The sequence below is a fragment of the Pecten maximus genome, chromosome 2 (assembly GCF_902652985.1).
Source record: "Pecten maximus chromosome 2, xPecMax1.1, whole genome shotgun sequence".
NCBI lineage: Eukaryota > Metazoa > Mollusca > Bivalvia > Pectinida > Pectinidae > Pecten > Pecten maximus.
In genome coordinates this window covers 16,107,046-16,134,034 of record NC_047016.1, presented here as the reverse complement: position 1 = coordinate 16,134,034, position 26,989 = coordinate 16,107,046, and the positions used below count along the sequence as shown (strand labels likewise).

The following is a 26,989-nucleotide window of genomic DNA, read 5'->3' as shown; positions in this document are numbered from 1 at the left end:
ACTAAAACTTCTTTCTTCCTAAATATCTGACTTGATGAGGTTCCATATTATGCCTTTTTTAACTATAAATCGGGCTGAAGAGAATATTACCTCTATAATGTGTTCTGGGTTGCAGTGAATGGTATTTATCTGTGTGGCTTTACAACACATTATATCAGTGACTGATTACAAATTAAACATGAACTATAAATGTCATAGAATTCAAGAAGAATGGTTAAAATGATATGTTTTTAAGTAAGAAGCAATAACTCCCAAAATTTACACTGATATATAACTTATCCAAACTTCTGTGATACACTGATTAATCTCATTTCATAGTCTGAAGATGATTAGTTGATAGGTATATACTGAGTAGAGAGTGTTTGTGACTGACTATGTGTAACTATAATACACCTGTAGTCTTTCAACTGGTGAATATATAACTCCAATAAAATAAAAGGTTGTAAGCTTGAGGATAATTATTACAGATGAGGATTTACCTTTTCCATAGCTTTGTAGTTCCCAGCCTCCGCATCCAGAACACCTAGTTCTTGTTCTAGCTGAGACACTTTTTGTTCAAGTCGTGTCTTCTCTCCCAAAACAGAGTCGAAATCCCGCTGTCGACGGAGGCCTTGCTGCTTGACATTAGACAGGTAACCTTGGAGACCACCTACAATCTCGTCCAGTTCTGTACGCAGCGACTCATTGGCATCTATTTGGTCTGAAAATCACCCAGAGTATAATTTGTCTATATGATGATCTATTTCATATTTATATGTAGAAGATAACTGTACATTGTAAAGACAGAATGAACTATTACTAAGATGTCATTCCACAAAGTTTTTTTTTTTTTTTTTTTTAATTTTCAGTCCAACACAGATCTGGAGAGTCACCAGATAGTTTATAATACTTACCATCGTTGAGCTGCTGTTCTAGTTTCTTGATGTCAGCGGTTTCCTTGGCGATGGTGTCTAACATCACTTCTAGTTGCTGTTGTAACTGTCCATACATCTGGTTACTCTCACTGATCTGCTGTTCCTTGTCCACCATCTCTGCATACATTTTCCTCTGTAAACATTCATATACTAATGTACTAATAGCTCACCATACAAAATACACTTAGCTTACCATACAAAATACACTTAGCTTACCATACAAAATACACTTAGCTTACTACACACAATACACATCACTCAATATAAATAATTCATATACAGTCGAACCCGGTTATATTGAAATGCTCAGGGAATGGAAAAATACTTCAAATTAACCGGTTTTCAATATAACGGGATCCAGTCTTTTGCCGACATATTTCAGTAAGCCCTACGTCAAACAACACACCATTGTTCGATGTAGTTAATTGAAATTTTACTAAGTCAGTATTTATAATCAATTCCAAAATGATATTAGTTTCAGAGTTTATTAGAAATAATGTTAAATTTGACAGGAGAAGTCTTCGACTGCTGCTTGTTTTTGTTTATGTTGAGTTCGCGGACACACGTGAGAACAGTTTCCGGTACATCCGGGCTATACTTTCCAAGAACTACTGTCAGAAATCGGACCTGTGCGTCGGTGATAGATGGATTTTCACGAATTGTTTGAGGGTCGTTGTCAATATCACTGTTCTGGTTACGTTGTTATCATTGTCTGTCAATTCCCTAATAATGGCCGCGTCATTTGTAATTGTCTTGCGTGTAGTTAAATGAGAGTCTATTTCGACGTATAAATGTAGCAGAAGCCAAAATAATCTGTGTCCCTCAAGGTATACTCGTAAACATACAGATTCATGCACATAACGAACGCATTTAATTATTAAAAGTAACAATTTATTTGTATTGTGTAAAACAGAATTTTGTTTTTACCTGTCTTTTGATTGGACGCACGTACCGTAATGGTCGGTAAATTATATAATCGAAGCCAGTCGTGGCGACTTTCAATTAAAGCGATACATAAACAACGGTTTAGCATTGCCGGGGGAAATAATTTCCTTTCAAATAAAGCAATTTTTTAAATAAACCGATTTCAAAATAACCGATGAAACAATACAAAGACAAAGAAGGCATTTGGACGGGGATTTTATTTCACTTCAAATTAAACGATATTTCAATATATCCGATTTCAAATTAAGTGGGTTTGACTGTATATCACCATACACAATATACGTAACTGATTATACACAATTTACATAGCTCACTATACTAATGAAAACTTTATCAAGTTAAACAGGAAATGGATTTGTCACACTGTAAAATTGAACTTACATATTTTGGATCCTTAGTGTCCACTCGGTCAAGCTGACCTTTGAGTCTGGCTACGTCCACCTTACTGTCATGCATACTTTTTACTGTCTTCTCGATTTCATCCTCTATCTGGGTGGCACTATCCTTCAGATCGTTTACCTGTAATCAAAACATAGGGATAAACTCTCCCCATTTAGGTCTGGTAGAGCCAGCTGTAGGATCACTCTGGAAGCAATGCAATGCTGATAGAAAAAAGTTACCTGGTCTGGGGTGGACTTAAACTAATAATGTTGACTAATTTAACATACTCATATCAGAAGTGTCTCCTTAGGTGAAGAAACAGACTGCACCACATCATACATAAGGACTAAGTTATTGTCATAAAGCTAAAAATTCAGAATAAATTTGCATACCAAGCTATATAAGTACCCCTTTTTGAAGAGAAATATTCATTAACAATAGAAACAAAAAAAACAAGAAAACAAGTTACCTCACATAACACTTTGATAGATTTTATATTGAAACTTACCTTCAAGATACAAAAATCATACACGGGAAAACCACTAAGTGTAGACGGGACTTGTAATGACATTGTTACACCTACCCGGTAACTTACAAAGTTAACACTCACAACACTGCTACAGTACACCCCTTAAATAATAATGGACTAGACACTTTTCAAAAGTAAAAAGGATTCCAATACACTTAGAAGGGAAGTAAGGTATGATGTGGTCAGTGTTATAATTGAGATAAACACCCATAAACAATTGTTGACCTTGTAAACATTACATTGTCATAAACTACACTGATTAGTGGAACATCAAGGGGAGACAACCAGACATCTATAAAATGTCAGATCAAGGATCTGGAAACAACTTATAGTAATCCATCAATATCAGAACTGACGTAAAATTATCAACAAATGTAATTACATTGTCCTGTAATATTCCAACCCCCTAACTTTGAGTTAGACGTTAATATGTGCTAGCTCTGTTGAGCTGATCTCAGGATTAATGTGGTACTGATTATTAATGATAACCGAGACACTCTATATACAACAGTCGGACATTACTATTAGGATAACACTTCTCACCAGTTGCATTTTCTTGGCCATTCTCTGGCGGAGCTGCACCTTGACATCATCCTTCTCTGTGATGTCACCCATACGCTTGAGGTCTTTTGTTGCCTGAAGCAGCTTCCTCTCCGTGCCCATTAAGTCATCAGTGAGACGTTTCAGGCGGTCCTCCGCTATAAATCATAAGGTGAGAGAAAAGTCAGTACAATGGATGTTGCATTCTGCTTAGAAGTGGACATTTAATTACAGGAACAGCTCGTTCTTATGCAAAATATGACATGTTCATTTTTTTATTTTTTTTTATTTTAAAGAATACACTTTAAATGTATGTACTGCAGAACTTAACCAAATTCTCAACAATTTTACATTCTCCCTAAAAAGAACAAACTAAAATTGCCCAGTAAGAGTGAAATTAATATATTACTCAGTGTGTAGGAAGTTTTGATTCCATCAATAAAGTATGAAGTTCCAATTAAATCATGCAGAGCTATTCAGTAACCAAGTATAAAACCTAAAAACAAAATCTATTTAAAATGAATGGATTTTGTTTGTTGTCACTAAGTACACTGTTACATGAAAAGGCCATTGGGGCCTGTATGTCTTCCCATGACGATATCAAGCCATGATTACTTTTAATTACCACTTTAAGGGCAGCTGTAGAAAAATGTTTGGTAGATAACATTGATATTATTTTTAAATTGAACTTTTGAAAATCAAAACATGAGGGATAATTATTCAGCAGCATGAATTATTTTAGTAACAAGAAAAAAATGTAGATTATTAATCGTATTACTATAATGGTTGAAAATATCAGATTTAATGTATTAAAATGTTGTTGTTTTCAGAAAGATTGCTTTGTTTGAGTTTCACCTTAACAAAAAATAATTCATAACCATGCATCTAATTAATCTACTATGTTAGGTAGGTTATTTTATATTTATAGACAATGGATCTATATTGATTACTTAATCGAATGTACATAATTCCTACTATACTGTGTGCTCAGTGAAAATTTATCATTAAGTGGGCCATAATGTGGCCGTTGGACTTCAACAGTATAGAGAGATCCATCATCATGCCAAGTAAAATTTTACACGTAAATTACCCTCTGTTCAGTGGAGCATGTCATTATAAAGAGAATCAGAAATGTACAGCAGGAGACATAGACTGGTAATGTTAAAACAATGGGAAATATATTGTGATGTAACACAATGATAGGAGAAAAAGGGAGAGGAAAAAAAGAAGGAGACTACATCAAGATATTGCTGTATTTATGAAAGAGATACAGGGATACAACTTTTCCTTGTGTATTATTTTCAAAATTACTGCCATAGTTAAAAAAAAACAAACATGATGTTATTATTCCATTTTTTTATGAACCATAATGTCAACAAGGTATTATCAAACAAGAAACATCAAAGTAAACCAGGAGATATAAAAGATAGCATAGAAACCAGGAGATATCAAATATAGCATAGAAACCAGGAGATATCAAATATAGCATAGAAACCAGGAGATATAAAAAATATAGCATAAAAACCAGGAGATTTCAAATATAGCATAGAAACCAAGATATATTAAAAATAGCAAACAAACAAGAGATATCAAAAATAGCATAGAAACCAGGAGATATCAAATATAGCAAACAAACTAGGATATCAAAAATAGCATAGAAACCAGGAAATATCAAAAATAGCATAGAAACCAGGAGATATCAAATAAAGCATACAAAGCAGGAGATATCAAATATAGCATAGAAACTAGGAGATATCAAATATAGCATAGAAACCAGGAGATGTCAAACAAAGCAAACAAACTAGGAGATGTCAAATATAGCATACAAACCAGGAGATGTCAAACATAGCAAACAAACCAGGAGATATCAGAAATAGCATACAAACCAGGAGATATCAGAAATAGCATACGAACCAGGAGATATCAAAAATAGCATACTAACCAGGAGATATCAAAAATAGCAAACAAACCAGGAGATATCAAATATCAAAGCATAGAAATCAGGAGATATCAAAAATAGCAAACAAATCAGGAGATATCAAAAATAGCATTGAAACCAGGAGATATCAAATATAGCATAGAAACCAGGGGATATCAAAAATAGCATAGAAACCAGGAGATATCAAATATAGCATAGAAACCAGGAGATATCAAAAATAGCATTGAAACCAGGAGATGCAAGAAATGAAAAGGAAACAGAAAAGCAAACTAAACGGAAAGACAACATGAACAAGGCCAGGAGACACCAAAACAAAAAGGCGATAACATAAAACCAAAGAAACACCAACATCAAAGAAACAACCACATCTGGAAACCAAAGAGACACCAATACCATTTAGAAATGACCATAGGAAAACAAGAGAAGAGGCCAGCTGTCTAATCAACTCAAATGACATTTAAGCTAATACAACAGTAGGGCTGTATCATCATTCTTAAAGAGACAAGCAGATTCTCAAAAACTCTATAAATATGTACTGAAGTTCAAAACAATGTTAATATTTTAAGTTTGTACGTTTTGATTCTGTTAGACTATTTGGTAAATGAAATGTATCATTGGTAGAATTATTAAAAGTGTTTCTATAGCTTTGTGATTATTATATATTGCAAGCATACCTTCTTGTACATCTGCAAATTATGTAATAAAAGGCTCATGTTACACTAAATCAAACTGAATAATTATATCCCTCACTGAACATACTACAAAATAAACATGTGTCCCCACATGTATATAAAACAATGTGTAATCACATACATACAGGCACACAGATAACAGCCTTAGAGTGGATTCCACTTAATGTCACAATATTCTCAATAACACATTTTCATTAAAAAAAAACCCACAATAGTTCTGTACATACTATCAAATTAATATCATGCGTTAATGAAAAGTTTATTGTATATTGGTCTCAGATTTATTTTTCACATCTTGGCTGCAGATGTATAACTGAGTTCATAGGCATTAGACATTTATAGATAAATATTGTTCTCTTCATGTCATCCTGTATATTCACTAGGACAAGAATTTAGTGTTGAGAGCAGAATCCGAATTTGAACTTGGAAAATGTTAACACAATCTAAAACTCAAACTTAAGCTTTGCTGAAACTGTAAACACATATAGGAGATTAAATGTATGCAGCATGAAGGTCAGAAATACTGTACCACACATATATCTGTGTCTGTCTCACCATAACAGACTTATACACATATATCTGTGTCTGTCTCACCATAACAGACTTATACACATATATCTGTGTCTGTCTCACCAACACAACAGACTTATACACATATATCTGTGTCTGTCTCACCAACACAACAGACTTATACACATATATCTGTGTCTGTCTCACCATAACAACAGACTTATACACATATATCTGTGTCTGTCTCACCATAACAACAGACTTATACACATATATCTGTGTCTGTCTCACCAACACAACAGACTTATACACATATATCTGTGTCTGTCTCACCAACACAACAGACTTATACATATATATCTGTGTCTGTCTCACCAACACAACAGACTTATACACATATATCTGTGTCTGTCTCACCAACACAACAGACTTATACATATATATCTGTGTCTGTCTCACCAACACAACAGACTTATACATATATATCTGTGTCTGTCTCACCAACACAACAGACTTATACACATATATCTGTGTCTGTCTCACCAACACAACAGACTTATACACATATATCTGTGTCTGTCTCACCAACACAACAGACTTATACACATATATCTGTGTCTGTCTCACCAACACAACAGACTTATACATATATATCTGTGTCTGTCTCACCAACACAACAGACTTATACACATATATCTGTGTCTGTCTCACCAACACAACAGACTTATACACATATATATCTGTGTCTGTCTCACCAACACAACAGACTTATACACATATATCTGTGTCTGTCTGTATCACCATAACAACAGACTTATACACATATATCTGTGTCTGTCTCACCAACACAACAGACTTATACATATATATCTGTGTCTGTCTCACCAACACAACAGACTTATACACATATATCTGTGTCTGTCTCACCAACACAACAGACTTATACATATATATCTGTGTCTGTCTCACCAACACAACAGACTTATACACATATATCTGTGTCTGTCTCACCAACACAACAGACTTATACACATATATCTGTGTCTGTCTCACCAACACAACAGACTTATACATATATATCTGTGTCTGTCTCACCAACACAACAGACTTATACACATATATCTGTCTGTCTCACCAACACAACAGACTTATACACATATATCTGTGTCTTTCTCACCAACACAACAGACTTATACACATATATCTGTGTCTGTCTCACCAACACAACAGACTTATACACATATATCTGTGTCTGTCTCACCAACACAACAGACTTATACACATATATCTGTGTCTGTCTCACCAACACAACAGACTTATACACATATATCTGTGTCTGTCTCACCAACACAACAGACTTATACATATATATCTGTGTCTGTCTCACCAACACAACAGACTTATACATATATATCTGTGTCTGTCTCACCAACACAACAGACTTATACATATATATCTGTGTCTGTCTCACCAACACAACAGACTTATACACATATATCTGTGTCTGTCTCACCAACACAACAGACTTATACATATATATCTGTGTCTGTCTCACAAACACAACAGACTTATACACATATATCTGTGTCTGTCTCACCATAACAACAGACTTATACACATATATCTGTGTCTGTCTCACCAATACAACAGACTTATACACATATATCTGTGTCTGTCTCACCAACACAACAGACTTATACACATATATCTGTGTCTGTCTCACCAACACAACAGACTTATACATATATATCTGTGTCTGTCTCACCAACACAACAGACTTATACACATATATCTGTCTGTCTCACCAACACAACAGACTTATACACATACATCTGTGTCTTTCTCACCAACACAACAGACTTATACACATATATCTGTGTCTGTCTCACCAACACAACAGACTTATACACATATATCTGTGTCTGTCTCACCAACACAACAGACTTATACACATATATCTGTGTCTGTCTCACCAACACAACAGACTTATACACATATATCTGTGTCTGTCTCACCAACACAACAGACTTATACATATATATCTGTGTCTGTCTCACCAACACAACAGACTTATACATATATATCTGTGTCTGTCTCACCAACACAACAGACTTATACATATATATCTGTGTCTGTCTCACCAACACAACAGACTTATACACATATATCTGTGTCTGTCTCACCAACACAACAGACTTATACACATATATCTGTGTCTGTCTCACCAACACAACAGACTTATACACATATATCTGTGTCTGTCTCACCATAACAACAGACTTATACACATATATCTGTGTCTGTCTCACCAATACAACATACTTATACACATATATCTGTGTCTGTCTCACCAACACAACAGATTTATACACATATATCTGTGTCTGTCTCACCAACACAACAGACTTATACACATATATCTGTGTCTGTCTCACCATAACAACAGACTTATACACATATATCTGTGTCTGTCTCACCAACACAACAGACTTATACACATATATCTGTGTCTGTCTCACCATAACAACAGACTTATACACATATATCTGTGTCTGTCTCACCAACACAACAGACTTATACACATATATCTGTGTCTGTCTCACCAACACAACAGACTTATACACATATATCTGTGTCTGTCTCACCAACACAACAGACTTATACACATATATTTGTGTCTGTCTCACCAACACAACAGACTTATACACATATATCTGTGTCTGTCTCACCAACACAACAGACTTATACACATATATCTGTGTCTGTCTCACCATAACAACAGACTTATACACATATATCTGTGTCTGTCTCACCAACACAACAGACTTATACACATATATCTGTGTCTGTCTCACCAACACAACAGACTTATACACATATATCTGTGTCTGTCTCACCATAACAACAGACTTATACACATATATCTGTGTCTGTCTCACCAACACAACAGACTTATACACATATATCTGTGTCTGTCTCACCAACACAACACTTATACACATATATCTGTGTCTGTCTCACCAACACAACAGACTTATACACATATATCTGTGTCTGTCTCACCAACACAACAGACTTATACACATATATCTGTGTCTGTCTCACCAACACAACAGACTTATACATATATATCTGTGTCTGTCTCACCAACACAACAGACTTATACACATATATCTGTGTCTGTCTCACCAACACAACAGACTTATACACATATATCTGTGTCTGTCTCACCAACACAACATACTTATACATATATATCTGTGTCTGTCTCACCAACACAACAGACTTATACATATATATCTGTGTCTGTCTCACCAACACAACAGACTTATACACATATATCTGTGTCTGTCTCACCATAACAACAGACTTATACATATATCTGTGTCTGTCTCACCAACACAACAGACTTATACACATATATCTGTGTCTGTCTCACCAACACAACAGACTTATACACATATATCTGTGTCTGTCTCACCAACACAACAGACTTATACATATATCTGTGTCTGTCTCACCAACACAACAGACTTATACACATATATCTGTGTCTGTCTCACCAACACAACAGACTTATACACATATATCTGTGTCTGTCTCACCATAACAACAGACTTAAACCCATATATCTGTGTCTGTCTCACCAACACAACAGACTTATACACATATATCTGTGTCTGTCTCACCATAACAACAGACTTATACATATATATCTGTGTCTGTCTCACCAACACAACAGACTTATACATATATATCTGTGTCTGTCTCACCATCACAACAGACTTATACATATATATCTGTGTCTGTCTCACCAACACAACAGACTTATACATATATATCTGTGTCTGTCTCACCAACACAACAGACTTATACACATATATCTGTGTCTGTCTCACCAACACAACAGACTTATACACATATATCTGTGTCTGTCTCACCAATACAACAGACTTATACACATATATCTGTGTCTGTCTCACCAACACAACAGACTTATACACATATATCTGTGTCTGTCTCACCAACACAACAGACTTATACACATATATCTGTGTCTGTCTCACCAACACAACAGACTTATACATATATATCTGTGTCTGTCTCACCAACACAACAGACTTATACATATATATCTGTGTCTGTCTCACCAACACAACAGACTTATACACATATATCTGTGTCTGTCTCACCAACACAACAGACTTATACATATATATCTGTGTCTGTCTCACCAACACAACAGACTTATACATATATATCTGTGTCTGTCTCACCAACACAACAGACTTATACACATATATCTGTGTCTGTCTCACCAACACAACAGACTTATACACATATATCTGTGTCTGTCTCACCAACACAACAGACTTATACACATATATCTGTGTCTGTCTCACCAACACAACAGACTTATACACATATATCTGTGTCTGTCTCACCAACACAACAGACTTATACACATATATCTGTGTCTGTCTCACCATAACAACAGACTTATACATATATATCTGTGTCTGTCTCACCAACACAACAGACTTATACATATATATCTGTGTCTGTCTCACCATCACAACAGACTTATACATATATATCTGTGTCTGTCTCACCAACACAACAGACTTATACATATATATCTGTGTCTGTCTCACCAACACAACAGACTTATACACATATATCTGTGTCTGTCTCACCAACACAACAGACTTATACACATATATCTGTGTCTGTCTCACCAACACAACAGACTTATACACATATATCTGTGTCTGTCTCACCAACACAACAGACTTATACACATATATCTGTGTCTGTCTCACCAACACAACAGACTTATACACATATATCTGTGTCTGTCTCACCAACACAACAGACTTATACATATATATCTGTGTCTGTCTCACCAACACAACAGACTTATACACATATATCTGTGTCTGTCTCACCAACACAACAGACTTATACATATATATCTGTGTCTGTCTCACCAACACAACAGACTTATACACATATATCTGTGTCTGTCTCACCAACACAACAGACTTATACATATATATCTGTGTCTGTCTCACCAACACAACAGACTTATACATATATATCTGTGTCTGTCTCACCAACACAACAGACTTATACACATATATCTGTGTCTGTCTCACCATAACAACAGACTTATACATATATATCTGTGTCTGTCTCACCAACACAACAGACTTATACATATATATCTGTGTCTGTCTCACCATCACAACAGACTTATACATATATATCTGTGTCTGTCTCACCAACACAACAGACTTATACATATATATCTGTGTCTGTCTCACCAACACAACAGACTTATACACATATATCTGTCTGTCTCACCAACACAACAGACTTATACACATATATCTGTGTCTGTCTCACCAATACAACAGACTTATACACATATATCTGTGTCTGTCTCACCAACACAACAGACTTATACACATATATCTGTGTCTGTCTCACCAACACAACAGACTTATACATATATATCTGTGTCTGTCTCACCAACACAACAGACTTATACATATATATCTGTGTCTGTCTCACCAACACAACAGACTTATACACATATATCTGTGTCTGTCTCACCAACACAACAGACTTATACACATATATCTGTGTCTGTCTCACCAACACAACATACTTATACATATATATCTGTGTCTGTCTCACCAACACAACAGACTTATACACATATATCTGTCTGTCTCACCAACACAACAGACTTATACACATATATCTGTGTCTGTCTCACCAACACAACAGACTTATACACATATATCTGTGTCTGTCTCACCAACACAACAGACTTATACACATATATCTGTGTCTGTCTCACCAACACAACAGACTTATACATATATCTGTGTCTGTCTCACCAACACAACAGACTTATACACATATATCTGTGTCTGTCTCACCAACACAACAGACTTATACACATATATCTGTGTCTGTCTCACCAACACAACAGACTTATACATATATATCTGTGTCTGTCTCACCAACACAACAGACTTATACACATATATCTGTGTCTGTCTCACCAACACAACAGACTTATACATATATATCTGTGTCTGTCTCACCAACACAACAGACTTATACATATATATCTGTGTCTGTCTCACCAACACAACAGACTTATACACATATATCTGTGTCTGTCTCACCAACACAACAGACTTATACACATATATCTGTGTCTGTCTCACCAACACAACAGACTTATACACATATATCTGTGTCTGTCTCACCAACACAACAGACTTATACACATATATCTGTGTCTGTCTCACCAACACAACAGACTTATACACATATATCTGTGTCTGTCTCACCATAACAACAGACTTATACATATATATCTGTGTCTGTCTCACCAACACAACAGACTTATACATATATATCTGTGTCTGTCTCACCATCACAACAGACTTATACATATATATCTGTGTCTGTCTCACCAACACAACAGACTTATACATATATATCTGTGTCTGTCTCACCAACACAACAGACTTATACACATATATCTGTGTCTGTCTCACCAACACAACAGACTTATACACATATATCTGTGTCTGTCTCACCAACACAACAGACTTATACACATATATCTGTGTCTGTCTCACCAATACAACAGACTTATACACATATATCTGTGTCTGTCTCACCAACACAACAGACTTATACACATATATCTGTGTCTGTCTCACCAACACAACAGACTTATACACATATATCTGTGTCTGTCTCACCAACACAACAGACTTATACATATATATCTGTGTCTGTCTCACCAACACAACAGACTTATACACATATATCTGTGTCTGTCTCACCAACACAACAGACTTATACATATATATCTGTGTCTGTCTCACCAACACAACAGACTTATACACATATATCTGTGTCTGTCTCACCAACACAACAGACTTATACATATATATCTGTGTCTGTCTCACCAACACAACAGACTTATACATATATATCTGTGTCTGTCTCACCAACACAACAGACTTATACACATATATCTGTGTCTGTCTCACCATAACAACAGACTTATACATATATATCTGTGTCTGTCTCACCAACACAACAGACTTATACATATATATCTGTGTCTGTCTCACCATCACAACAGACTTATACATATATATCTGTGTCTGTCTCACCAACACAACAGACTTATACATATATATCTGTGTCTGTCTCACCAACACAACAGACTTATACACATATATCTGTCTGTCTCACCAACACAACAGACTTATACACATATATCTGTGTCTGTCTCACCAATACAACAGACTTATACACATATATCTGTGTCTGTCTCACCAACACAACAGACTTATACACATATATCTGTGTCTGTCTCACCAACACAACAGACTTATACATATATATCTGTGTCTGTCTCACCAACACAACAGACTTATACATATATATCTGTGTCTGTCTCACCAACACAACAGACTTATACACATATATCTGTGTCTGTCTCACCAACACAACAGACTTATACACATATATCTGTGTCTGTCTCACCAACACAACATACTTATACATATATATCTGTGTCTGTCTCACCAACACAACAGACTTATACACATATATCTGTGTCTGTCTCACCAACACAACAGACTTATACACATATATCTGTGTCTGTCTCACCAACACAACAGACTTATACACATATATCTGTGTCTGTCTCACCAACACAACAGACTTATACACATATATCTGTGTCTGTCTCACCAACACAACAGACTTATACACATATATCTGTGTCTGTCTCACCAACACAACAGACTTATACATATATCTGTGTCTGTCTCACCAACACAACAGACTTATACACATATATCTGTGTCTGTCTCACCAACACAACAGACTTATACACATATATCTGTGTCTGTCTCACCATAACAACAGACTTATACATATATATCTGTGTCTGTCTCACCATAACAACAGACTTATACACATATATCTGTGTCTGTCTCACCAACACAACAGACTTAAACCCATATATCTGTGTCTGTCTCACCAACACAATAGACTTATACACATATATCTGTGTCTGTCTCACCAACACAACAGACTTATACACATATATCTGTGTCTGTCTCACCATCACAACAGACTTATACACATATATCTGTGTCTGTCTCACCAACACAACAGACTTATACACATATATCTGTGTCTGTCTCACCAACACAACAGACTTATACATATATATCTGTGTCTGTCTCACCAACACAACAGACTTATACACATATATCTGTGTCTGTCTCACCAACACAACAGACTTATACACATATATATCTGTGTCTGTCTCACCAACACAACAGACTTATACACATATATCTGTGTGTCTCACCATAACAACAGACTTATACATATATCTGTGTCTGTCTCACCAACACAACAGACTTATACACATATATCTGTGTCTGTCTCACCAACACAACAGACTTATACACATATATCTGTGTCTGTCTCACCAACACAACAGACTTATACATATATCTGTGTCTGTCTCACCAACACAACAGACTTATACACATATATCTGTGTCTGTCTCACCAACACAACAGACTTATACACATATATCTGTGTCTGTCTCACCAACACAACAGACTTATACACATATATCTGTGTCTGTCTCACCAACACAACAGACTTATACACATATACCTGTGTCTGTCTCACCAACACAACAGACTTATACACATATATCTGTGTCTGTCTCACCAACACAACATACTTATACACATATATCTGTGTCTGTCTCACCAACAAAACAGACTTATACACATATATCTGTGTCTGTCTCACCAACACAACAGACTTATACACATATATCTGTGTCTGTCTCACCAACACAACAGACTTATACACATATATATGTGTCTGTCTCACCAACACAACAGACTTATACACATATATCTGTGTCTGTCTCACCAACACAACAGACTTATACACATATATCTGTGTCTGTCTCACCAACACAACAGACTTATACACATATATCTGTGTCTGTCTCACCAACACAACAGACTTATACACATATATCTGTGTCTGTCTCACCAACACAACAGACTTATACACATATATCTGTGTCTGTCTCACCAACACAACAGACTTATACACAGATATCTGTCTGTCTCACCATAACAACAGACTTAAACCCATATATCTGTGTCTGTCTCACCAACACAACAGACTTATACACATATATCTGTGTCTGTCTCACCATAACAACAGACTTATACATATATATCTGTGTCTGTCTCACCAACACAACAGACTTATACACATATATCTGTGTCTGTCTCACCAACACAACAGACTTATACACATATATCTGTGTCTGTCTCACCAACACAACAGACTTATACACATATATCTGTGTCTGTCTCACCAACACAACAGACTTATACACATATATCTATGTCTGTCTCACCAACACAACAGACTTATACACATATATCTGTGTCTGTCTCACCATAACAGACTTATACATATATATCTGTGTCTGTCTCACCAACACAACAGACTTATACATATATATCTGTGTCTGTCTCACCATCACAACAGACTTATACATATATATCTGTGTCTGTCTCACCAACACAACAGACTTATACATATATATCTGTGTCTGTCTCACCAACACAACAGACTTATACACATATATCTGTCTGTCTCACCAACACAACAGACTTATACACATATATCTGTGTCTGTCTCACCAATACAACAGACTTATACACATATATCTGTGTCTGTCTCACCAACACAACAGACTTATACACATATATCTGTGTCTGTCTCACCAACACAACAGACTTATACATATATATCTGTGTCTGTCTCACCAACACAACAGACTTATACATATATATCTGTGTCTGTCTCACCAACACAACAGACTTATACACATATATCTGTGTCTGTCTCACCAACACAACAGACTTATACACATATATCTGTGTCTGTCTCACCAACACAACAGACTTATACATATATATCTGTGTCTGTCTCACCAACACAACAGACTTATACACATATATCTGTGTCTGTCTCACCAACACAACAGACTTATACACATATATCTGTGTCTGTCTCACCAACACAACAGACTTATACACATATATCTGTGTCTGTCTCACCAACACAACAGACTTATACACATATATCTGTGTCTGTCTCACCAACACAACAGACTTATACACATATATCTGTGTCTGTCTCACCAACACAACAGACTTATACACATATATCTGTGTCTGTCTCACCAACACAACAGACTTATACATATATCTGTGTCTGTCTCACCAACACAACAGACTTATACACATATATCTGTGTCTGTCTCACCAACACAACAGACTTATACACATATATCTGTGTCTGTCTCACCATAACAACAGACTTATACATATATATCTGTGTCTGTCTCACCATAACAACAGACTTATACACATATATCTGTGTCTGTCTCACCAACACAACAGACTTAAACCCATATATCTGTGTCTGTCTCACCAACACAACAGACTTATACACATATATCTGTGTCTGTCTCACCAACACAACAGACTTATACACATATATCTGTGTCTGTCTCACCATCACAACAGACTTATACACATATATCTGTGTCTGTCTCACCAACACAACAGACTTATACACATATATCTGTGTCTGTCTCACCAACACAACAGACTTATACACATATATCTGTGTCTGTCTCACCAACACAACAGACTTATACATATATATCTGTGTCTGTCTCACCAACACAACAGACTTATACACATATATCTGTGTCTGTCTCACCAACACAACAGACTTATACATATATATCTGTGTCTGTCTCACCAACACAACAGACTTATACACATATATCTGTGTGTCTCACCATAACAACAGACTTATACATATATCTGTGTCTGTCTCACCAACACAACAGACTTATACACATATATCTGTGTCTGTCTCACCAACACAACAGACTTATACACATATATCTGTGTCTGTCTCACCAACACAACAGACTTATACATATATCTGTGTCTGTCTCACCAACACAACAGACTTATACACATATATCTGTGTCTGTCTCACCAACACAACAGACTTATACACATATATCTGTGTCTGTCTCACCAACACAACAGACTTATACACATATATCTGTGTCTGTCTCACCAACACAACAGACTTATACACATATATCTGTGTCTGTCTCACCAACACAACAGACTTATACACATATATCTGTGTCTGTCTCACCAACACAACAGACTTATACACATATATCTGTGTCTGTCTCACCAACACAACATACTTATACACATATATCTGTGTCTGTCTCACCAACAAAACAGACTTATACACATATATCTGTGTCTGTCTCACCAACACAACAGACTTATACACATATATATGTGTCTGTCTCACCAACACAACAGACTTATACACATATATCTGTGTCTGTCTCACCAACACAACAGACTTATACACATATATCTGTGTCTGTCTCACCAACACAACAGACTTATACACATATATCTGTGTCTGTCTCACCAACACAACAGACTTATACACATATATCTGTGTCTGTCTCACCAACACAACAGACTTATACACATATATCTGTGTCTGTCTCACCAACACAACAGACTTATACACATATATCTGTCTGTCTCACCATAACAACAGACTTAAACCCATATATCTGTGTCTGTCTCACCAACACAACAGACTTATACACATATATCTGTGTCTGTCTCACCATAACAACAGACTTATACATATATATCTGTGTCTGTCTCACCAACACAACAGACTTATACACATATATCTGTGTCTGTCTCACCAACACAACAGACTTATACACATATATCTGTGTCTGTCTCACCAACACAACAGACTTATACACATATATCTGTGTCTGTCTCACCAACACAACAGACTTATACACATATATCTATGTCTGTCTCACCAACACAACAGACTTATACATATATATCTGTGTCTGTCTCACCAACACAACAGACTTATACACATATATCTGTGTCTGTCTCACCAACACAACAGACTTATACACATATATCTGTGTCTGTCTCACCAACACAACATACTTATACATATATATCTGTGTCTGTCTCACCAACACAACAGACTTATACACATATATCTGTGTCTGTCTCACCAACACAACAGACTTATACACATATATCTGTGTCTGTCTCACCAACACAACAGACTTATACACATATATCTGTGTCTGTCTCACCAACACAACAGACTTATACACATATATCTGTGTCTGTCTCACCAACACAACAGACTTATACACATATATATGTGTCTGTCTTACCAACACAACAGACTTATACACATATATCTGTGTCTGTCTCACCAACACAACAGATTTATACACACATATCTGTGTCTGTCTCACCAACACAACAGACTTATACACATATATCTGTGTCTGTCTCACTATAACAACAGACTTATACATATATATCTGTGTCTGTCTCACCATAACAACAGACTTATACACATATATCTGTGTCTGTCTCACCATAACAACAGACTTATACACATATATCTGTGTCTGTCTCACCAATACAACAGACTTACACACACATATATCTGTGTCTGTCTCACCAACACAACAGACTTATACACATATATCTGTGTCTGTCTCACCAACACAACAGACTTATAAACACATATCTGTGTCTGTCTCACCAACACAACAGACTTATACACATATATATGTGTCTGTCTCACCAACACAACAGACTTATACACATATATCTGTGTCTGTCTCACCATAACAACAGACCTACCACACATATTCTGATTATTCAATACAGATTCAGTATAGGATTTTAGACAAAAATAGGAAAATATCTAAAATGTTGATATGTCTTAAAGAAGAAAAAAACGAAGCAACATTAACGATTTATTAGGGCCAACCTTTAGAGGACTAAAAATTGCATGTGTTATAGAATAAGCTGTGCTTGTATTGAGTGTTGATAGAATAAGCTGTGCTTGTATTGAGTGTTGATAGAATAAGCTGTGCTTGTATAGAGTGTTGATAGAATAAGCTGTGCTTGTATTGAGTGTTGATAGAATAAGCTGTGCTTGTATTGAGTGTTGATAGAATAAGCTGTGCTTGTATTGAGTGTTGATAGAATAAGCTGTGCTTGTATAGAGTGTGGTGATAGAATAAGCTGTGCTTGTATAGAGTGTGGCGATAGAATAAGCTGTGCTTGTATTGAGTGTTGATATAATAAGCTGTGCTTGTATAGAGTGTGGCGATAGAATAAGCTGTGCTTGTATTGAGTGTTGATAGAATAAGCTGTGCTTGTAATAGACTGTTTTAATAATACAGACATTTACACCAGGAGTGAATACTAACTTTTGGAGACCTTGTCCTGTTTTTCCACCAGGGCATTGTCCAATTGTACGTGGATCTTATCCATGATCTCAGCTTTTTGTGGACTGGCAGATGACACGTTGTGGTAGCGAGCCTGCTGGGGTGGGGAAACACCAATGGAGTTCTCACGGGAATACTGATTGGCCTTGTACCTGGCACGCCCTATGTAAGGGCTCTCATCTAGCCCTCCACTCTCATCATGCTAAAACAGAAGAAACGTATGACTTATAGTCAACAGTACCACTATCTAATTCTGTCTGGATCAGGCACTGGACAAAAGCCTTGATCAACTGTCATGTTTAAGGTTTTTATGCCAGACACAAACACACATTGTGTAACATAACATCATCATGTACATTAACAACTAGGCAGAAACCAATGTATCAAACCACCAACTTTTAACTGGTGTTGGCTCCATTTTAGTCGTTAATCTTTGATTTTATTGACTTAGAATGACTGAAATGTCACTCACATCCTGGAACATGTTATAGTGCAACAAAAACAGAAATACAGTGGTGGAAATCAAGATAAAATATCAGACCATGATCCAAAGTGACCTTGACCTTTGATCATTCTAACTAGAAATATACTGTATCCATCTACAAATAAGCCCCCTCCCACAAATAAGTCCTCATTTTCATTTGTGCAGAATCATCAATTTTAGAATAGTAATAAAGCTAAAAGTGGTTTACAAATAAGCTCCCTCCAAACTTAAATGCTAAATTTAACAATTTGGGAGGGGGCGTATTTGAGGATAAATAATTCGGAGGGGGCGTATTTGAGGATAAATAATAAGGGAATGATATTATTAAATGACCATGACCTTTGACCCAGACAATAAAAATCCTTAAAACACACATGTTGACAGTGTTGTTTTGTTAAATACCCGATAGCCTAAAGCAACCTTGACATTTGACCTCTGAAGATAATCTGTAATATTTATAGACTATAGGTTATACACTATAGTAGTTTTCTCTTAATTGTGCTGACATGTATTATCAGACACATACAGGTGGGTAGAAGACGGTCGTAATACCACAACTTGTTTGCTTGTGATGGGATGACAATGACAATTACTACACATAAGTCAAACTTATTATTTCACACAAAGGTCAATCTTACCTGATTGCGCTGTGGGCTAGTTCCCAAACTATCAAACTTGGAGTCAATGTTATGGAAGGCTAGTTCCTGTTCTAGCTGGTAATGCTTCTCACATGCTTTGTTTAACTCAGATGTTTTTTTCTTCAGCTAAAAAGAACAAATCAAACAAATTTTGTAAAACAAAAACAAAAAACAAAAAATCAATAGCAATTTTCAAACATGATAAAATCTCCATTACCACCACCTGCTGTAACAGTTTCACCTGTCTGCCTTTCTGTTAGATATAATTACAATATTGGAAAATGTTTAATATTTTAACACATAATACTAATAGGTATTCAAATATTTATGTAGCTGGAAAAATAACAGCACAAACCAAAAAAGATATTGGATACAAAAATCAATATAACCTGACACTACGATGTTTGACTGTATGTAAAGCATACAACTAATGTTATGGTATGAAATGCTTTACATGAAACCAATGTTTGTTAGGAATGGTCAAAAGATAGAATGTAAAGAGAAACTTAAATTTTTTGTATTTCTCACCTGCTAACTCTGAAAAACACAAGTTTCACATGAAACTTTTACAACTACCGTAACTTCCTTAAGTGGTCACATACATGTATTTACTATTGAATGGTGTCATCACTATGGTATATTCCAGCATAAAAGCAATTACATTTTCCTGTTTTTCCACAAGAATAATGTCACATATTTGGCTGATTTGCACATGACACTTCAATATTCACACAAAAAGAAGCACTTTTTTTCAATGAATTCCAGGACAGAACATATATTTCCAATGAACATTTACAAGGTCTCAAAAATGTCCATTCTTTGACTGCCACGACACACCGACACATTGACACACCGTGTACAGTGCAGATCAGTACCTGCACACGTATAACATGTGTTAGCTTTTCAAATCTATACGCCTGTGAATGCTTATAGAAATCAACAGTGGCTTGATAAGAGACTTATAATTCCCGCTCGTTTAGACATGTCAGATTTCCACTTTACCTTGTCCTAGCTATCGTTAACGATCTCTAATCCACTCATCAAGGCTGACCAGTGTTAGATAGGACACCTTGGCTAATCTCACTAATTTAATCTTCTATCATACAGACACACTCAGATTATTCAACACTCCATATACTACCACGCTACTATTGAAATTATCCATGAGAAATTTAAAGGGAAGCTAAACACTCCATTGATGCAGATTTAAATGAAAAATCCTCAAAGTGAATGTTAACTCACTTTTATGATTTATGACAATATACTGATTTTATTCTCACTTCCAATGACTTACATCAAAAACAAATTTATGCATAAAATATTGTCAATTGAATTTTCTTGAGCATATCTTTATTCATATTTATCAAGTGAAATGATTTAGTATATAACATTTCTATAAAGAAAATGCATGTACAGGCAGACAATTATTCCTGACAATAAAATACAGAAAATACAACCAAAAGGGAGCCAGTCTTGTATGACTGTATCCCACATCAAACAAGGTCAGTGGTAAGGCAATAAGAATATCCATGATTTGTCCCATATATTGAATTGTGTTTAAATTAATTTGATATATATTTAAGGCCCCCTTTGGAAATGAAATAATGTGTGAATATTTGCTATGTAAATAGTAAGTACAATCTACACACAAAACAACAGTTTACAAATGTGTGGGTCCATTATCTACAGATTCTAAATTCCCATTCAACTGGCATGTAGGTATAACTTCAGTAAACTGGAACCATGAAAATACTATTATCCTGCTGAAAATTAAAACGCTAGACTTACATTGTGATATGTTAACATAACCCAGACAAAACTGTCGAATAGCACTTTTCATAAGCCCCATTACATTAGAATAACTGGGAAATTTTAGGATTATAATTTAATATCTCAGATTTAAACTGCAGTGTAATAAATCTAAATCCATGCTTTAGGGAAATGCAGGTGTATGTAAACCATGTACAGGAGCACAAGTCTTTAAGGACTTAGAATGAGAACAACGATATAGTCATATACACCCGACTCCAAAATATCAATAGTTAAAAGATGACAATATGGCAGCATGCATTTGAAAAAGGATGCTTACTCAGAGAAACAATAGGATGCTAAGACTTATTCATATGACACGCGGAGAGTTATAATTACACCACCCATTAAGTGATGAATGACACTTAGACAGTTACATTACACATGGACAGGTATATTGCATTTGAACACTTGTACAGTTTCATGACACTTGAACAGTTACATGACACTTGGACAGTTACATGACACTTGGACAGTTACATGACACTTGGACAGTTACATGACACATGGACAGGTATATTGCATTTGAACACTTGGACAGTTACATGACACATGGACAGGTATATTGCATTTGAACACTTGGACAGTTACATGTCACTTGGACAGTTACATGACACTTGGACAGTTACATGACACTTGGACAGTTACATGACACATGGACAGGTATATTGCATTTGAACACTTGGACAGTTACATGTCACTTGGACAGTTACATGTCACTTGGACAGTTACATGACACTTGGACAGTTACATGACACTTGGACAGTTACATGACACATGGACAGGTATATTGCATTTGAACACTTGGACAGTTACATGTCACTTGGACAGTTACATGACACTTGGACAGTTACATGACACTTTGACAGTTACATGACATTTGAACAGTTACATGACACATGGACAGGTATATTGCATATGAACACTTGGACAGTTACATGACCTTTGGACAGATACATGACACTAGGACAGTTACATGACATTTGGACAGATACATGACACTTGGACAGTTACATGACACTTGGACAGTTTCATGACAATTTAAAGCACAATGGAGACTTGGACTGGTTATGGAAAGACATGAATGAGCAAGACACGAGAGAGGACAAGGATGATTTTACAGCCTGATGATGGATGAAAATAAAGGCAATGAACAAATCGGACAGGCAGAGGCATAGTAGTCGATGGCTGAAAAATGGTAAAAAGTCAAAAAAAAGCATCAGACATTTGGTGAAATTATGAAAATCTATTTGCTTCTATTGCACAATCAAATTATCTGAAGTAAAAATAATGTTTTCTTCAGTCTTTGATATTAATATTTTACCAATATACAGGTTATCTATCCCAAATGGAAAATGAAATCACTATCAATTACGTGACATTAGAATCCATGACATGAATGTTACCTACTTACATCTCTAGATAATTGACTTGGTTAAATAAATCCTCTAGATCCTATGGTTGGACAATATTCCATGTGTATTCCATGAAACAGAAGATTTCTCCCCGGTAACGAGTCTTACCTATGTCAGTGTTTAGTGTACATAGTGGCTGACACACGATTAAGGAGCTACTACTAATACACTGGTGCCGTGTCTATCGGCCAGAGATAAGGTACTGTTCCTAAACCTTCACCTCAAATCACACCGGGGACACCAGTAATGCCGTCAGGATTATAAAGTCAAAACAGTCCAAAAAGAATGATTTATAAATCTTCTATTCAGGCTGCATGACTACTGGGATAAAGACATATTGTGAAATCTTAGATAAGACTGATGTTTTAGTTAGGCTGGGTGGGGGAAAGATAGAGAGGCTGGTTTACTGGTAATTGAGTTAGAAATAGTTAAGGATTCAAAGCAAACAACTAGAAAGATAATGGATTATGGTTTTGTATTGTTTAGTGTCCTATCAACATCTAGTACAGCCTCCCCTGTGTGTAGAATGCATGTAAGTGGTGAATGTTCATGTTTGTATCCTTAAGAAAGTGAGAAACTAATGCTGACATTATAGTGCTACCTCACTGAAGCATACCCCCAAATACACCAAGCAGGGCACTCCACCCGGTCACATTATACAGACAAAGGGCCAACCAGTTGTTCCACTCCCAAAAAATGCTGAGCACCAAGCAGGAGTAGCAGCTACCATTTTTATAGATTCTGGGATGTCTTGGCCAGGGGAAAGTAAGAAAGATAAAAGAGTGTAAGAAAACAAAGGTATGTTTTGACAAGTAATTTACATGTCACAGGATTTTAGGAACATCAGTAAATCATTCCTTCGATACAACTCCCCTGTTTACACCAGTACTAATACAGCTTTAGAAACACACAAGTTACTGTCTTGGTGTTGTCACCGTTTTGATTTTCATGTCACAACTCCAGCTCTTGTTGTACTGATGATGAGGACACATCATGATACTTCCAACCTTACGGTGTTATAGTATATACTACCAACCTTAAGGTGTTATAGTATACACAACCAACCTTATGGTGTTATAGTATACACAACCAACCTTAAGGTGTTATAGTATACACAACCAACCTTATGGTGTTATAGTATACAGTGTTAGTGGTGTAGCCTCCCATACAGTGGTCAGTAGCTGGCCAAATACCGGCAGCCAAGAACTGAGGGCCCTCACTGTTCTCAAAGTATTTATTCATTGATTGATTTCAAATTTAAGATATTGAGTGTATAGAATTTACTGTGTGATATTCAAGTTATCAGTTGTTACGTTTAAGATAGAATTTACCTGAACATTTAACACCTGTGTGGGGTGTACCTGTATATAGAGGCATTCAAAGGGGTGTAAATCGCTAGGTGGCACTACGGTAAATCATAAAATGTTAGCTAGGTACAAAAATTAACTCAACGCAAAAGAATAAACAAACCTCAAAATATACAATATAAGAATTAAGAAAGAGATTATAAACAATACGTACCAAAACAAAAGATGATACGTAATTAATTCCTACCAAAAACATCCTCTCTTTACTTTTTTAATCATAACAAATTAAAGTGAAGTGTTTGAAGCTTTAACTGACAAAGTGTCCAGGTTAAAGATCATATTACCTAATAAATTAAGTTTAGAACTGCTGTTACAATTTTTTTTTTGAATAAGCATGACTTCATTTTGGGGAAAAAATGTCTTTGTATTCAATAAACACTATGCCTGGAAGTGTACTACCCGTGACAGACCCTTTATCACTCTGTAAAGCTTCAGTAGCCCAACAATCTTTATTACACAGCTTATATTACTCAGATAATTCTATATACAGTAATAGAAAATGGCTAATTTGTAAACAAACATTCGCTAAATATAGTACTACAACCAGATTAGAGGCTTGACAGTGGCACAACTGGATTAATTAGTGGTGACTAGAGAGTGGCATAACCAGATTACTGCTGACAGGATAGTGGTATAACCAGATTGCTAGGTAGTGTATACCAGATTACTGCTGACTGGATAGTGGCATAACCAGATTACTGCTGACTGAATAGTGGTATAACCAGATTACTGCTGACTGAATAGTGGTATAACCAGATTACAGTTGACAGGATAGTGCCACAACCAGATTAGTGGTGGCTGGAAAGTGCCACAACCTATTAAGTGGTGGCTGAATAGTGGCACAGCCAGATCAGTGCTAACTGTATATAGTGGCATAACCAGATTACAGCTGACAGGAGTGAGACAACCAGATTAGTGCTGACTGGATAGTGATCATGACATACAACTTGTTGTTAATAAAGGATTTATCTCCTAAAAGGAGAGGCTCAGAGGACCTGTATCGCTCACCTGGTTGGATTTGACCAAATGTAAAAATAATGTTCATGTTCAATTTGTTAATATCTATTTTTGTTAATGTCAAACAATGCTATATATGGTTATGGGGTGGGGATCTCAGTTGTTTCAAAAATATAGCCAAGAAACTAAGTCCCTAGGGGTGGGGGAAAACCACAGGGCCTATTTTTAGATCATGATTTTGTTTATCTCTTGATGTCCAGCAATGCTTTATATGGTTATGGGGTGGGGATCTCAATGGTTTAAACTAGTAGCAATTTAAATGATTTAGCTCAATATCCGCTATTGGGCCCTGCCCCTCC

The 26,989-nt window shown here is 35.9% G+C and overlaps 1 protein-coding gene across 12 annotated transcripts in view; it reads right to left on the bottom strand.

Moving 5' to 3' along the window:
• LOC117319586 (centriolin-like) overlaps window positions 1-26,989 on the bottom strand; it is a 105,533-nt gene that overhangs the window by 54,025 nt on the left and 24,519 nt on the right. For 10 of the 12 annotated variants that reach the window (XM_033874372.1, XM_033874399.1, XM_033874435.1 and 7 more), the window contains exons 8-14: window positions 21,083-21,208; window positions 19,943-20,162; window positions 5,923-5,934; window positions 3,313-3,467; window positions 2,241-2,378; window positions 894-1,047; window positions 480-700 (exon numbers count right to left, since the gene is read on the bottom strand). In XM_033874372.1, coding sequence (XP_033730263.1) covers window positions 480-700; window positions 894-1,047; window positions 2,241-2,378; window positions 3,313-3,467; window positions 5,923-5,934; window positions 19,943-20,162; window positions 21,083-21,208 — 1,026 coding nt within the window. The remainder of the gene's footprint in view (window positions 1-479; window positions 701-893; window positions 1,048-2,240; window positions 2,379-3,312; window positions 3,468-5,922; window positions 5,935-19,942; window positions 20,163-21,082; window positions 21,209-26,989) is intronic. The other 2 variants (XM_033874378.1, XM_033874440.1) reach the window with 1 other exon arrangement.